This window comes from Anarrhichthys ocellatus, unplaced genomic scaffold, assembly GCF_004355925.1.
Source record: "Anarrhichthys ocellatus isolate YVR2014 unplaced genomic scaffold, GSC_Weel_1.0 scaffold22, whole genome shotgun sequence".
Taxonomy (NCBI): Eukaryota; Metazoa; Chordata; class Actinopteri; order Perciformes; family Anarhichadidae; genus Anarrhichthys; species Anarrhichthys ocellatus.
This window is the reverse complement of record NW_022280052.1, coordinates 5,061,630-5,076,154: the sequence shown is the minus strand read 5'-3', so window position 1 is coordinate 5,076,154 and position 14,525 is coordinate 5,061,630. Positions and strand designations below refer to the sequence as shown.

General features: G+C 39.2%; 1 protein-coding gene across 1 annotated transcript in view; it reads right to left on the bottom strand.

Moving 5' to 3' along the window:
• The window catches only part of LOC116390077 (adhesion G-protein coupled receptor D2), a 60,984-nt gene that overhangs the window by 45,546 nt on the left and 913 nt on the right, over positions 1-14,525 (bottom strand). The window contains exons 3-19 of the mRNA XM_031859327.1: positions 14,283-14,307; positions 13,380-13,604; positions 12,409-13,047; positions 9,856-10,053; positions 9,509-9,582; positions 8,711-8,992; positions 8,356-8,467; positions 7,758-7,904; positions 7,435-7,537; positions 6,653-6,764; positions 6,277-6,332; positions 5,823-5,949; positions 5,017-5,120; positions 3,719-3,821; positions 2,262-2,415; positions 1,707-1,840; positions 886-1,001 (exon numbers count right to left, since the gene is read on the bottom strand). Of these exons, the coding sequence (XP_031715187.1) occupies positions 886-1,001; positions 1,707-1,840; positions 2,262-2,415; positions 3,719-3,821; positions 5,017-5,120; positions 5,823-5,949; positions 6,277-6,332; positions 6,653-6,764; positions 7,435-7,537; positions 7,758-7,904; positions 8,356-8,467; positions 8,711-8,992; positions 9,509-9,582; positions 9,856-10,053; positions 12,409-13,047; positions 13,380-13,604; positions 14,283-14,307 (2,711 nt within the window). The remainder of the gene's footprint in view (positions 1-885; positions 1,002-1,706; positions 1,841-2,261; positions 2,416-3,718; positions 3,822-5,016; positions 5,121-5,822; positions 5,950-6,276; positions 6,333-6,652; positions 6,765-7,434; positions 7,538-7,757; positions 7,905-8,355; positions 8,468-8,710; positions 8,993-9,508; positions 9,583-9,855; positions 10,054-12,408; positions 13,048-13,379; positions 13,605-14,282; positions 14,308-14,525) is intronic.

Below are 14,525 nucleotides of genomic sequence, written 5' to 3'. Positions count from 1 at the left end.
ATTCAACCCTTGGCAAGAACAAGTATTAGATTATTAAATATGAAATATGAAATGAAAAATAAAAATGTATATATTGCATCCCAACATGAGGGTTTGATCAATAAGGTTTTCTTAAAAGACAGTGCTGATGATTACTTTACACTGAAGCTGCTGAGAGATGATATTTAATTTATATTATAGGTCTTTAACCCATTCTCAGAGGTTCACCCAAAAATTCTAAATCTTCATTACAATATTAATAATGCCCCTACAACTGCTACTGTCCTAATCCTTACAAGCAAGTCAGTATAAGACCATATAGTGGCCTTCTCCATTGCTGCCCCTCCCTCAGCACCTCAGACATTCTCCGTCACCAGCCTCTTTCAGAACTGCACTCAAATCACACCTATTTAAATCTGCTTTTAACCTTTGATGCTAGTTATGCAATGTTTTTTTATAATGTCATTCATCTGCTTTGTTTATATTGTTATTGCTTTTACTGTTTCTATTTTTACCATGTAAAGTGCCTTTGAGTACTTTTTAAAGCGCTACATAAATAACATGTATTATTATGATTAATTATCAACTCTATTGATGCAAGGTTTCAGATATAATAATAATAATAAAAAAGAAAGGTAAAATACTGGCCCAACATATCAGAGAACTCATATCTGAATTATTTCTGTATCTTATCAACACTGAATAATACCAAAACACCAAGTTCTGATATTTTGATAAATGAGGTTTTCTGTTCTAAAATGACAAATCCAATATAAAATCTTCCAGCTGCTTTTTTTTTTTGACGCCCCCTGTCTACAGCTTGTCTGCTCCCAGGCCTGTGGCCCGGGTGAATAACCTTAAAAAATGAAAAAAAGAGGGCAAATAGGGCCACCTTGTGGTTCGTACCTGATTTGCTCATAGGCTTGATCCACAGGACTGGTGCCCATGGCCAACATGATGGACCTTCTCTTGGCTGTGGAGATGGTGATGATCACCACCCTAGTCAGTACCATGACGTTCACCTGGGGGAAAAAAAGGAAGGATAAAGAAATGAGGGAGGCAAAGGCAAAATGACAGAGAGATAAGCAGATGTGAGGCATAATAGAAGACAATACTGATCAAAACATATCTACGCATCTGAGATTGACAAGTTACAAACTACCGCTGTTTAAAAGAAAAGTTGTGCAGCATAGATTGAAACATCATACCGTTTCCTGTTTAATTGGTAACTTTAGCTTCCAGTCAAACCTAATGTGGAGCACTACAGGAAAGAATTACTAAGTCCAAATGGCTGAATGCGCGTTGTATTTTGTAGTTTTAACTGCTTCAGCCTGAACAGACTACACGGTATTAGGACAGGGAGAAATGGCCAAAATCTTCTATCACGATTCAGGTCATTTTATATCTCGACAATAAAATATATTAAGATATAGCATGTTTTCTGGTAATTCATAATTAATTAATTAATTTATATATCAAATAACCACATGGCACAGTATACTTGTGTGGTATAAGAGTATCTTCTCATATAATTAAGAACTTTAGTGCAAAGTGATCTGGAGACATTTAAGTTAATGTGTGCTTGTTATTATCAATTTAGGCGATATAATTGTGTATCGCAATATCTCGGTTTATGATTTAATCACGACATGATTCCATTGAAAGATGAGACATTATCATACTGAATTATCGCCCGACATGGTATGATTAGGATTACATTTTCTGACCATGATGATGAAGATGACGGGCCCAGCAAAGCCCCAGATGACGCCATTCTGGACACTGAGCCAACAGTAGCTTTCGGCCGTGTATTTGCCTGAGGCTGATGCCAACGTGATGGTGACTATCAGCACTGGTAGACCTGGAGGGAGGGAGGGAGGGGCATAAAAGAAAAACAGAGAGAGGGGAGAGCGTATAAGAGAAAATGAAAGTACCAAGACATATATTATCAGGAAGAGGAAGGGATAGGAGCATAATGGAGAAGGGAGGAGAAAATGGAGACACATCAAAAGACCATTGTGACGCAAATGGTCACAAATCCTCAGTCAAAAATGTGTTATAGTTTCAGAAAAGTATTGTCTTGTACTTCCCACTAATATGGTGTGTAAATTATATTCACATTGTCAGATTTATGTCAATACATAACACCACTGATCAATCAATCTGACTCTGTGTGGTCTTATGTTCATGATTTTATCAAATCCTATCCCTGGATCACAATATCCTTAACAATCACTGCACATGTGAAAAGGGATTTGGCTATGTATTGATAGCTGTTGTACCCCAGCCGATGAGATAGTAATACTTCATGTGACGATCTTCGCTGAGGTTGACAGCCACCACCTTGCTCCAGAGCAGCAGACCCTCCACCAGCATCCAGCTAAATGCTGCCATGAAGAAGAGATGGAGCAGTGCCGCCACAAGTGTACAAGCCACCTACAAACACACCAGCACAGGCATGCAGACAGATACACGTTGCATTTCAAGTATTCAGATCAAGCACCTGAGTGACACGCCTTAATAGTAAAAGTTAATTAAGTTCAATTTCCATGTCACAAGAAGCTAGTGTCATTTTCGGTAGTACATAAGAGGGAGAATTGGTTTATAGCTTTATATTACTCTGGACGTTAATTTGCAAGGGTACGTTTTTTGTGTAAAATGTTCTCCCTCAAAAATCAATTTGAAATCTGCATGGACACAGGGACAGTTGTGGAAACCAAAGGGAAGTTTAGCTGATCGACTATACATTCTATAGAAATATGCATCTAGGATCTACTGGTGTATATAGGTACATTTTTCATAAACCAATATATGAAAAGTTTGAACTCAATTAGGTGGGTTCTGTCCGGAAAAAACACACAAACAAGAAATGTCAGAGGTTAAATAACTATGTTTTTAATAGATTGTTAAAGGGCAGCTCATGGCCGTGGAAGATGTATGAGGTGGCAAGTGGTCTAATGGTAAGAAAGACCATACAATACCTATAATATCGATTCAATCCCTACAGCTATTGTTATGCAACAATAATAATTCCTATTGAAGCATTCATTGCAAAACACTAACTCCCTCCAGACTAAGTCATTGTAAATAGCTCTGAATTGGCTTGAAACTGAAAATGTGTTGGAAACCTTGTTAAAATCTGAAAAATGACCTTCCTGATGATCAGTCAGCCTATGTACATACGTATGAGACCACTTGATGAATTTCCAACAAGCGGCCACCAGCCTTCTTTGTTAAGCCCACCCTGACATGACCCAGGGTCAAAGGACCAGGGGTCAAGCCAACTACAGGCCACCGGGTAACTACAGAGGGACTGCACCATGTGTTCTAGCTGATGGAGACGACAATAGGATCCTGGATTTCAACTCTCATTAAAACACAGTTCTATAGGTTTCATTTAAATGTATCTGAAGGTAGACAATAGCTTAACGGCTATTTAAACATCAGCTTGTACTGTAAATGCCATGAGTAGTGAAGTGGGTAAATCTTGGTTTTTATTACTAATTCTACTGTAAAAAAAAACTTCTAATGAACTTGCTTCCTAGTATCTAAACAAAATAGGTATCTTTTGATGCTCCCATTTTTTACTTCTCACTGACAATCTATTTTTCATGCAAAGTTTGGCAGAATCCATCAGCGAACAATCAGCAATCATTCCCCTTCATTTGTCTCCAGTCTGCCCTTTGGTCCACCAACATTAAAATCCTATGTATTGGTACATGAAATCAGATGCCTGTACCTTGTTGTGAATGGCTGAGCCGCTGCAGAGCAGAATCACCTGGGCACAGATCAGAGCAATGAAGAGGTTCTTATGGATGGATGTTCTGTCAGATCTGGGGATACTATGGACGCAAACAATGGAAAACTTCAAGTTTTTTGACAGATCTTGTCTTGAAATTAGATATGGTTAGAAGTGACAGTATATGTTACAACACAGAGATAACAAATGTTAACAAATAAATGGTACATTTAAATAGTCTAGTTATTTAAACTCTCTATGTATGTGACTAAAAATTGTAATTGTTGAATATTTCCATTGAAGGTAACATAAGTGAAATGGACAGCTGGATCTGGTCTAGAGAGGTAAATGAACTGAAGAGCCTTTCATTACCTCCTGATTGGTTCAGCCTATTTAGACTAATTTCATATCTGAATAACTGCTTGTGACTACCATAACTTCATGGTGCGATTACGCATCCATCTATGGACATGTGCACCTCTACTTTGTCTGTGTGTGTGTGTGTGTGTGTGTGTGTGTGTGTGTGTGTGTGTGTGTGTGTTTGTAAGTACACAAATGCATGTACATAATACACAAGCATGTGTGTGTGTGTGAAATGCATGGTTGCACTCTGAGTCATAAATTGTCCGGGCAGCTCCTCTCCAGCTGATTGTGATCCCTCAGTGACCCTTATGTTAATTAACATCTGCAGAATGCCGCCATAAACCTTCAGAGTGGGCTCACATGTGGACCACAGTAATTACTGGATTAGCACTAGTCAATACTCACTGCAGCCTTAGGAACAGAGCTCGAGCAATACAGTGCCAATAAGTTATCTCTCTCTGTTAAGTGTATGGGAAAGAGTGTCACATCAAACCCCATGAGAGTATGGAAGTCAACAGGGGAATGCTGACTTTGTCAATCTTGAAAACAGTACTGTGAACTTTTAACTGTTAATTCATGCAAACAATGTCACATTGTTTTAATTAATTATATGAGTTTAATTGATTTCTAGAGCTTCTTTACCCTGACAAAACAAAAATTCGTTGAAAATGCTGAACAATTGTTATGTTCCTCTCAAAGAAATAGTCCGATATAAATACTGAATATCGACCCAATTTATGAGTTATAAGTATCAAAAATGTTGTTCTCTCTTGCTTTTCAATACTTTTCTTATACATTTAGTAATTACATACTAAATGTAATTACCAGCTCAAAAAGGGGTTGAGGCTGGGGGGTGTGCATCGACTCAAACAGACAGAAACCAGGCAGATGTATTGGCATCGCAGGTAAGCGGGACAGGAAAACCAGGTACTCACTCCAACACAGTGAACAGCATCAAGGTCACCACCAGAGCACACAGAGACGCACCAGAGCCGATGAACGTCAGCTTGGTCAAAATTAGCTCTTCCTCAGGACTCCACTGGGACAGGAGGGAAAGGTAGTGAGGGTGAGAGGGAGAGAGAGAGGGGAGAATGTTAATATCACAGGTTTGACCCATCCGATGCCTACTCAAAGACACTGAATTCCTACCTCATCGCTTAATTTGTGTAACGACTAAATACCAAAAAATTTGCAATTTCAAAAAGTTAAAAGGCTGTTGCTGTTGTTTTGTATTTATAACCATTTATGCACTTTGGAGAGACAGGAAGAACAGTGCTACAGATGCATTTTTCAAAAGGATACGCACACTGGGAGTGACACCTGCTGGTAAATATAGTGTACTACAAATCCTAATTTTAAAGATCAAAGACGATGACCTGGATTTAAATTTCACATCAGCAACATGTACTGTGTGCCAATAGCCACATTGGTATACTATTTATTATGCCAGACAAAGATTCAGTGTGTCCCAATACATAGTATGTCAAATGCATTAGTGTTTTTATTTATTATATGTTGTGTCATTATGTAATATTAGTTTTTTCCTTCCTTAGACAGTTATGATTTATATCTAAACGTAAAGCTGTGTTCCAAATCACATACAAATAAAAACAGTCATAATTTTGACCACAGTTTAAATTCAAGGTCTGACTGTCAAAGTTAGTTAACGTTTTCCATCATGCAACCTCTTTTTCAGCATGTGTGATTTCACTCACTGCATCAGAAGCATCTAAGGAGTTACCTTTGACTCCAGGTAATTCATCAGCACTGCAAAGTTGGTGGTGTGGTTACAGAGGCAGGAAGTGGCACTCGAGCCAGCAAAGGTCACCCTGCAACCATCACTGGACCAGCTACTGGTATGATTATGCCTTTACACCCCAATACACAACCAACACACACACACACCAGAAAACAGAGACATTTAGTATCAAATATTAAGAATTAAATATGTAAAAAGGATTTGAAAACCTAAAACTCTGATTTTGGAATGAAATGTCATATGTACATTTATCACATTTGATTGTGGTGTTCAGAATAAATATACACAGCATAAAAAGAGTAAAATATGTCCTTAAAATGAATGGTACACAATAAGAGACCATCGTTTCACCATTTACCTACCAGCTTTAATCTCTGTTGCAATAACACACATTCACTAGGGCTGTTTATGTGACTGTGCTGTTGGTCAAACTTACATCAAGCTGAAATTCCAAAAGGCACAAACAGGAGTAACTCGCTGTGAATACTCCACCTAGAAACAGAAACACATGTTTGCACTTGTTGGCGTTCTCTTTTAATATATTACCTTGGACTCAAACAAGTCACAAGCACCATGGATTAAAAACAAGTACTGCTTCCTGGGAGATGAAAATTCGTATGTAGTGACATATTGCATTTGGTGAGTTTATCAAAGGACAACAAGTTAACTGTAACTTAACTGCTATTCCCAAACAATGGTTGCTTTTTACAAAATGTTTGCCATCAGCATGGATTCTGATTCAAGCCAGAACTGAATGTTGCCCTGGGCTTCAGAATCAAACTGTGTTACACCAGTACAACAATGGACTTTACCACGTTAGATGAGGAAAGGGTGAACTTGATGGCCACAGGAATGGTTTGGGCCTTGGAGGCATCGCGGATGGTGGCTGATATGACAGCAGAAGCCAGGTGACTGGGGAGAATTCTGGGAAGAGAGAAAATGGTTATTATTTACATCTGACCCACAATTTAAAGGTAATGAATACACAAATCAAACTTCAATCCAAACTACTGGTGATCACTGTCAGAATTATCCTTACTCTTTCAAAAATGATCACAGAAAAAGTGCAATCACACCTTATTTGGTTGAAACCAGAGCACACAGGTTATTTCTTTGATTTACAATTTCTAAATTTGATTTAACTTGAACCAATTAATAGAGAATAAGGGCATGTTAAAACAAATATCCTAAAAAATGGGATCTAAAATTAAATCAGTGCTGAATCCGACACGTAATTTCCTTCTCCTGAAAAGTCATTTAGTACAGCTTTTACATGTATTCACTTAGATTTGAGTATCTGTGGATCATTTTTAATGAAGAAATTACTTAAACTGTATCTTAAGTCAAACAGTGAGTTTTTTGCTCATTAGATGGTTGTAACAACTGATTTCCAGAACTGATGAGCTATTATAAATTATTATATTATTATTATATATATTATAAAAGCTATATAAATTGAAATCAAGTAATGCTGAGTTAATGAATACAAAGTGCTATTGGCACTGAGATTGTTTGTTTCTGTGAGTTGACTGTACTTCAGGATAGTCAGCAACATTCAGTCACAAGAGAAAACAACAGGCCAACTATATCCTACCTTTTTAATTTCTCTTGGTGACTCAGTGGAGGCTCCTGTGCTCCAGACACAATCTCACTCAGATGGCTGTAGTGTGTGTGAATAAACATCACTTCCTCATATCCTGATTAGAGAGAAAGGAGAAGCAGATCTGATTTATTGGTGTCCTTTAATAATATAAACTACTTTGCTGAGCATCACTTCAGTTTCACAGTGTCACAATTCAAACAACACTTTCACACATTCACGCACGACTCAGTTACTAGGAGTTTTATTTACTATTCTCAGTTGTGTGTGTGTGTGTGTGTGTGTGTGTGTGTGTGTATGTGTGTGTGTGTTCCTACCCAGTGTGTGTATCCTCTGGAGCTCAGTGTCAGGGATAAGCAACTCATCTTGACCACTGCTGCTGGCAGTGTGAGAGCCGACTGGAGAAGGCTTGAAGACTTGACTACAGCTCTCTTCAGTCAGCTTCTGCCACTTCATGTACACATCTGGAAGTAAAGACAGCAGAGGACACCCAGACAATAGAGACGGATTAACAATAATAGCAAACAGGAAAATAAATGGAATAATATCCTTTACTTATCTGTGTTACAAAGCCAAGAGCTACCAGGTATTGGTCAATAACATTATACTTTGTAGACTTATCAGTGTATCGAAAATGATTTCATAAATTCTGAACATCCACTGCAAAAACAAGGAGATGAAGAAGTGCAATACCATGAAAAAAAAAAAGTCTGATTAGCCTTAATACAAACAAACAACAACAAAAAATACTGGCCCTTTTCTTTTAAGTGAGATGTATCGTAGAATCTTACTTGTCATCTTTCTACAATTTCTCTCTCACCTTGGATCACCACTGAAACTGTGCCTATATTTTGAACTGAGCACAAACAGACTGTTTTCTGATTTCTTTGATGCACACTAATATGTTTTAATTACCTATGTTGTTGGTAGAAAGAGTGAAGCCTCTTCTCTCCACAGATAGCATGTCTGCAAGAGTTTCGGTGAGTCTGTCAATACTCTGGACAATAGTAAATGGTCCCACGCTGTCCTGTACAAGAAAAACAGACAAAAAAACAAAAATTTAGATTAATTGAGAACAAAGAACGACTTTCCAGTGTTATGAAAAATGAGAAAATTATTTTACCATATCCCCTAAAATGGGATCAAATATACAATACAAACATAGGGGAGAACTTGCTTAGTGGTCAATGAAAAATCAATTAAACAAGATTTGAGATTTGTTTTTTTTTGGGGGGGGGGGGGGTAGCAAAAATAGATTAACACAGGTCACCCCATCCTCTGTCAGGAGCATCCACTGTGAAGCCGTGTGGGGCTCCAGCATCAAACTCGCCGCCTGTAGGTAGTTGGTAGCAATGGACACCATGACTTCTGCCGCGTCAGCTCCAGCAGAGGGAGAACTAGTAGCCAGTGCATTCAAGTCTGTCTCAATCCTCTGGGTGAGGTAGAGGACATCACTGGAGGTGAGGGGGTAAGGGCCACCGGCCTCCAGCGCATGCAGAACAGCCTGGGTCAGCTGCTGCAGCAAGGCCAAATCGCTCAGCTGTACTACCCCCTGAGGAAAAAGAGGGATGGAGAAAGATGTTGAACTTTATTTACCTGGTGTAAGGTGGTTGCAATACAATAATGCTAATTCACCAATTCACTATCACACACTTCGGGATCACAATCACGTCTGTTCACCAAGCAAAGCTCTATGATTTTGACTCAGTAAGTTACTAAAAATGTAGCAAGATGATTTTCAATGAGAGTACTTTACCTTTATGGCATGCCAATATATGCATATCTGGTATGAGATATGTAAATCTCAGTTTGTTTGGAAGGCGTCGATTCTACCTTAAACATGGCAAACATTTCCTCCACTACACAGCCTAAATTAAACTTCACAATGATAGAAATGTTCTGTGTTGCTGTAAAGTTGTGAAATCCTTTTTCCAGGGCGCACTGTCTTTGCTGTATTCTCAGTTGTTGAGCTGCCTTTGCACCAATATCAAGATGAGTTGTTATTACTTTATTGTACAGTACCACTTAAGTGTTAATGTGCTACAGACAGCTAAACTGTCCAACTCACAGGTTTGGTCAGAGGATCCTCGCTCAGTCTCCTGAAGAACGGTGTCTTTGGTAAACTGATAACATCCAGCACTTCTGCAGACAGAAACAGAGACACATATAATGCCATTTATTACAGCATGGGCACAAACAGCTCTTTGCTATGGGGACATAGTGTCAACAACAATTAAACGCTCCACATTATGCAAAGGTGGTATTTATTATCGGACTAATGTATGTGATTGCATGCCAATGTTAAGGTAATGCTCTATTTTCAGTATCTCTCAGGGTTGGATACAGCAGAGAAAATCATCAAATTGCATCAAGAATAAAAGCCATAAAATGAATTGACATTATTATTATTTGTACCTTTCCTAAACTGGCAGACGGCTCCCCTGAGCGAGTCACACTTGGCAAGGCCCAAGCTCCCAATAAGCGGGTCAAAGATGCCACAATCCCCATCAGTCAAAGGGCTGTGGAACAACTCAAAGGAGAACGTTTGATTCTGCAAAGCATTTCCATCCAGGAGGGAATCCAAGAACGAACTTGCTAACACAGTGACGTTTCCTAGTAAAGGAAATGGTGAAAGGTGTTCTTAATGTTAAAATTCTTGAAAATGAAAGAAGGACACATCAAGACTTAATGTAGTGTTGATAATGCTACACTTTAGAAACCCAAAAGGGAAATTCACTTCTCATCAAGATGCAATTCAAGGCAGGAGAATCAGGCAGGTTTCCTTAGCTAAGACAGCTCCAAGATATGTTTTGTTGTAAACGTGTAATAAACTTCATGCTCCTTCATTAAATTATTCCCCCAACATAATCTCCATATAGTTATTATTGAGCTAACACTCCCCCAGCTAAAAAGTTTTGCTTAGACAACAGACTAAGCAGGTTGTTAGTGCGTTTCAAAATTACCCTGAAATGACCTATTCTATATCTATGTTTCTTGACTTTTCAGTATTTGGTTTTTATTTCTATTTTTTCTTGCGACAAAACACCAAGGCACATTCCTTGTATGTGAAAGCCCACATGTACTGGGCAATACATCTGATTCTGATTAATCTGATCCCAGTGTTTAGGGCAACAATAACACAAAGGTTATAAAACATGCGTGGTCTTGATTATGGAAAGATCTGTCATAGACTAGCTGTTACAAGGATTGAATCTGTAGCAGTTCAGTTGCAGGAGTAGCGTGGCCTATATGTATGTCCGAACTGGTTCGATGAGAAAAAGGAAGGGAAAACTTAAAATGACAGCACACCAGGTACTGCCATGTTAGTTAAATCCTATAACTGAAAGATAAAAGGAGTAATCCATAGTCCTTCATCAGCTACTGCACATATCCTGACTGTAAGTTCATCATTAAAAGATGCAAAATAAAGAAAATAAACACTACACTACATTGTAACTGGAAATCACTTAAGTCGTGCAAGTGCAAAATCCTCTGTGCATGTTCAGTTCCAGGAGGCAGAGTGAGTGTTTTGGGCTCTCATTGCTCATCGGGGAGCATGATGTCAGAGCGGGAGAAGTTTGTTTTGAAGGGTGGGATTCAGAGTGACGTAATTCACAAAACATTCACGGGAACCATAAGGAGCCCTACACTTTGTCAACTACAGCGTCATCACCATCCACCCTATTCATTGAGGGGGGGACAGCAACACACACAGATGTCCTCTTTCCTTCAGTCTCATTAAACTTCCAGTAGGGCTTAATGCTGGAAAGGAAAATAGTGTTTGTGTGTGCGTGTTTGTTTGCTGTGTGTATGTATGTTTGCCAATGCAAACAGGCAGTTACTCATTTAATAATGAGTAACTGCCAATACAAAGCCCTAAAATGATATTCATATTTTCCTACATAATACAGCCTCACGGTGCACAATATCTAGGGGAGTATGGCTCAATACTATCACTCAATTAACATATCATTCGCTGCTTTTTATTTATTCTAGTGATGTATAAATACATGCACATAAATGTATGCGATATAGTTAATTAAAGTTATTTTTTTCAATTCTTGGTAACAAAGTTCAAACTGTAGACCGGTATGACAAGCCTCCAGTTCAAGAGCTGGAGAGAAACTGCAACATGAATTTGAGGGTGATGTTGGCAAATTTAAAACATAATAAAATGTGGGATCTTAGCAGTTTACCTGTCTTTTCAAACACTGTGGGGTTAAATTAAGTTAAGTTAAGTTAAATTAAGTCTGGAACAGATCTGGAAAAAAAAAAAATCTAGAAAAGATCAGAAAAAGCCAAGACAGCGCTTGTCAAAGTTTTTTAAAGTAAGATTTGTGAACTACTTTTCTCTCAGTGTACTCGCCACTGTAACTAATTCACTAACTATTTAACTGTCACCCTATTTCATTTAGATTACTTGACAAGTTTTAGTGATCCCACTGTTTAGGACAAGTACCTAAAGCATTTTAGTTCAAGTACTTAAGACCAAACATCTATGCAAATTACATCATGATCATGACGAGAGATAAGAGGAAAGTGTGTTTGTGGAGGAAGATGAAACAGAGACAGAGCATATTTGGATCTAGTTGTATCTGATATTAATTCACAGCATTTGTTTTACTCTGCTTGGAATTTCAGACGGGTTTACCACATCAGGCCAGCTCAAATCTTGGCATGTTACTCAAAAGTGTGTAATCCAAAATGACTTTCATATGGACTCTATGCGATTGTTTGTTCTGCATAGCAACACCACCCAGCCCACCCAGCGGCAAACTATCTAAACTGTAAACGGTATTTAAAAGTAATGCTTAACTACACCACTGGACCATGCAGATAGATTTGAGTCTCTTCTGTCTTTTATGGTTGAAACTATTCCTGTATTTGATGATGAAATCATCCTTGATTTAGATTCTGGTAACCCCTTAGGCTTCTTTCCGTCCAAATGCTGCATCCTAACAAATGTACCTTGACATGGGATGTCTTTCCACAGCGTCGTAAGGGAGGGCTCTATTTCCATGGCTGATCCACTCCATTTGAACACCAGCCCGGAGGAAATGGGTGAACACTCCTTTTCCATGGTGTAGATTTCACTGTTGTTCAGTACCCGATCCCATATGTACAGCTCTGTGATACTCCCTGAGAATGACTCATCCTTCTTAAATGAACCCCCAAAAGTGTCCTGCTCTTGTCCAATAATGAAAAGGCCATCAGGTCCAATGCTGTTAGAACTTAGGCCCTCACCCCTAGAAACCACCAGGCCATGAGTAAATAGTGCCCAGCGTCCAAAATTCTGGCTCCAAGAAACGCACACAGAGTGCCAGGAGTCGTCCTGGTCGAAGGCTTCTTGGTAAGGTCCATGAAGGCCATGGACCAGTAGAGCCAGCTGCACAAGTTTTCCCTTGACTAAGTTCACACGGAGCTGGAACTCATTGATATATGACTGGATGGAATAAGAAAACATGGTTGAAATTCCAAAGCTATTTGGATCGAAGCGAACACGGGTGCAAACGGTCACAGAATCCATGGAGGGGAACTTGTGCAGGAGACGGGCGTGCTTCCTGTCCGAGCGCCCGGCAAACTCCAGAATCAGGGTCTCCGAGGAACCTTTGGTTTCACACCACACAGAGAGAAGAGAGAGGCATTACTATGAAGGAAAAATCCTGCCACAGCTCTCGGAATAGACGGAACCTAATCATAAAATTCCACTTTGTGGTTTTATTCCTAATGTAAACACATGGGAAACATTTATTGACTGTGGCAAAGAGTGTTGCACGTCAGTCCTATTTTATATTCTCTTCGCCTTTTGTTAAGCCAGCGAGTAGGCAGAAAGATGTCTTGGACAAGAAATACAATGAGCCTATTATTAGCCTACTATTTAAAAAGAATGAGCGCAAACAAATTCATATAAATTGTCACAAATAGCACAATCAACCTACTTGTCAGATGGGTCATGACTTTCTTGGCAATCCACACAGGCTGAGAGATGTTCAAGGATTTAAAAAAGTTGGTTAGCTCTTGCTTCTCTACTGGGTTGGAGACAGTGGCTAAGGCCCCAGAGCGCTGGTTACACAGTTCCCCTGCATTGTTCCATTGCAGGCGATCAGGAACATACTCATAGTAGGACTCATCATTTGTCAGGTTTCTAGTTTGCAGGGTAAAGGCTGTTCAAAAAAGAGAAAAGAAGATTAGAAGAATTCACCTATGATAGACACGTAACATGCTGGCTGAGGAATCCCTCATTGACTTGCTCAAGGCTTCTCTCACACACACACAAATGAGAAGCTGCGACCTTGGTTCGGCTGCCTTAAAGCTACTGCAACCTTTCAATTTGTGTTGATTTTGGCAGTTCCTGCGGACAAAGGCGGTAGTGTTTCTGAGCACCAGAGTTCCTTTAGAAAACCTGTCAGTTTACTGCAGCAGGGTCTGACAGCCTTTCCCGTGCAGTCCAGGTTTTTGGTTATCCCATGTCTCCAGCAGTGTGGTGTTGGCTCCCAGCATGGACCGGCGGAGCAGTGAGGCAAAGCTGCCGGACACGGAGCTCCAACTGCAGGTTGAAGCCGGATTTGGGTCTGTCTGCGGCCAGAGGCCTTGTAGGAGTCTGAGCTCAAGGAGATTCTAGTGAACCCGCTTGCCGTAATTTGTTTCATAGGATTTTGCAGAGATTCAGACCCGGTGACGGGCACGAAGAATAACTAGCCTATGTATAAATAGTCGTATGTTTATCGAGGTCCTATAGAGGCATCGGTATTAAATTGAGATGGTTTCATAAACAGTCAAAAGTTCCTACTGTAGTAACTTTAAATTAAATGGTGTTCAATTGAAAAGAGAAAGAAACTCACCTGATATATAGCTGTGGAAATAAACCTGAAACATAAGTACACGTTTAGCTCATTACCAGGTATGATGGACAGAACATAAGTGTTAGACACTGTTCTTTACTAATAAGATAAAGCAATACACAACAGGAGTCCTGATTGGATTAGATACGGTATAAGGCCAAGGAACAGAGCCTGTACTCTAACAGAACACCTCATCATATATATATATATATATATATATATATATATATATATATATATATA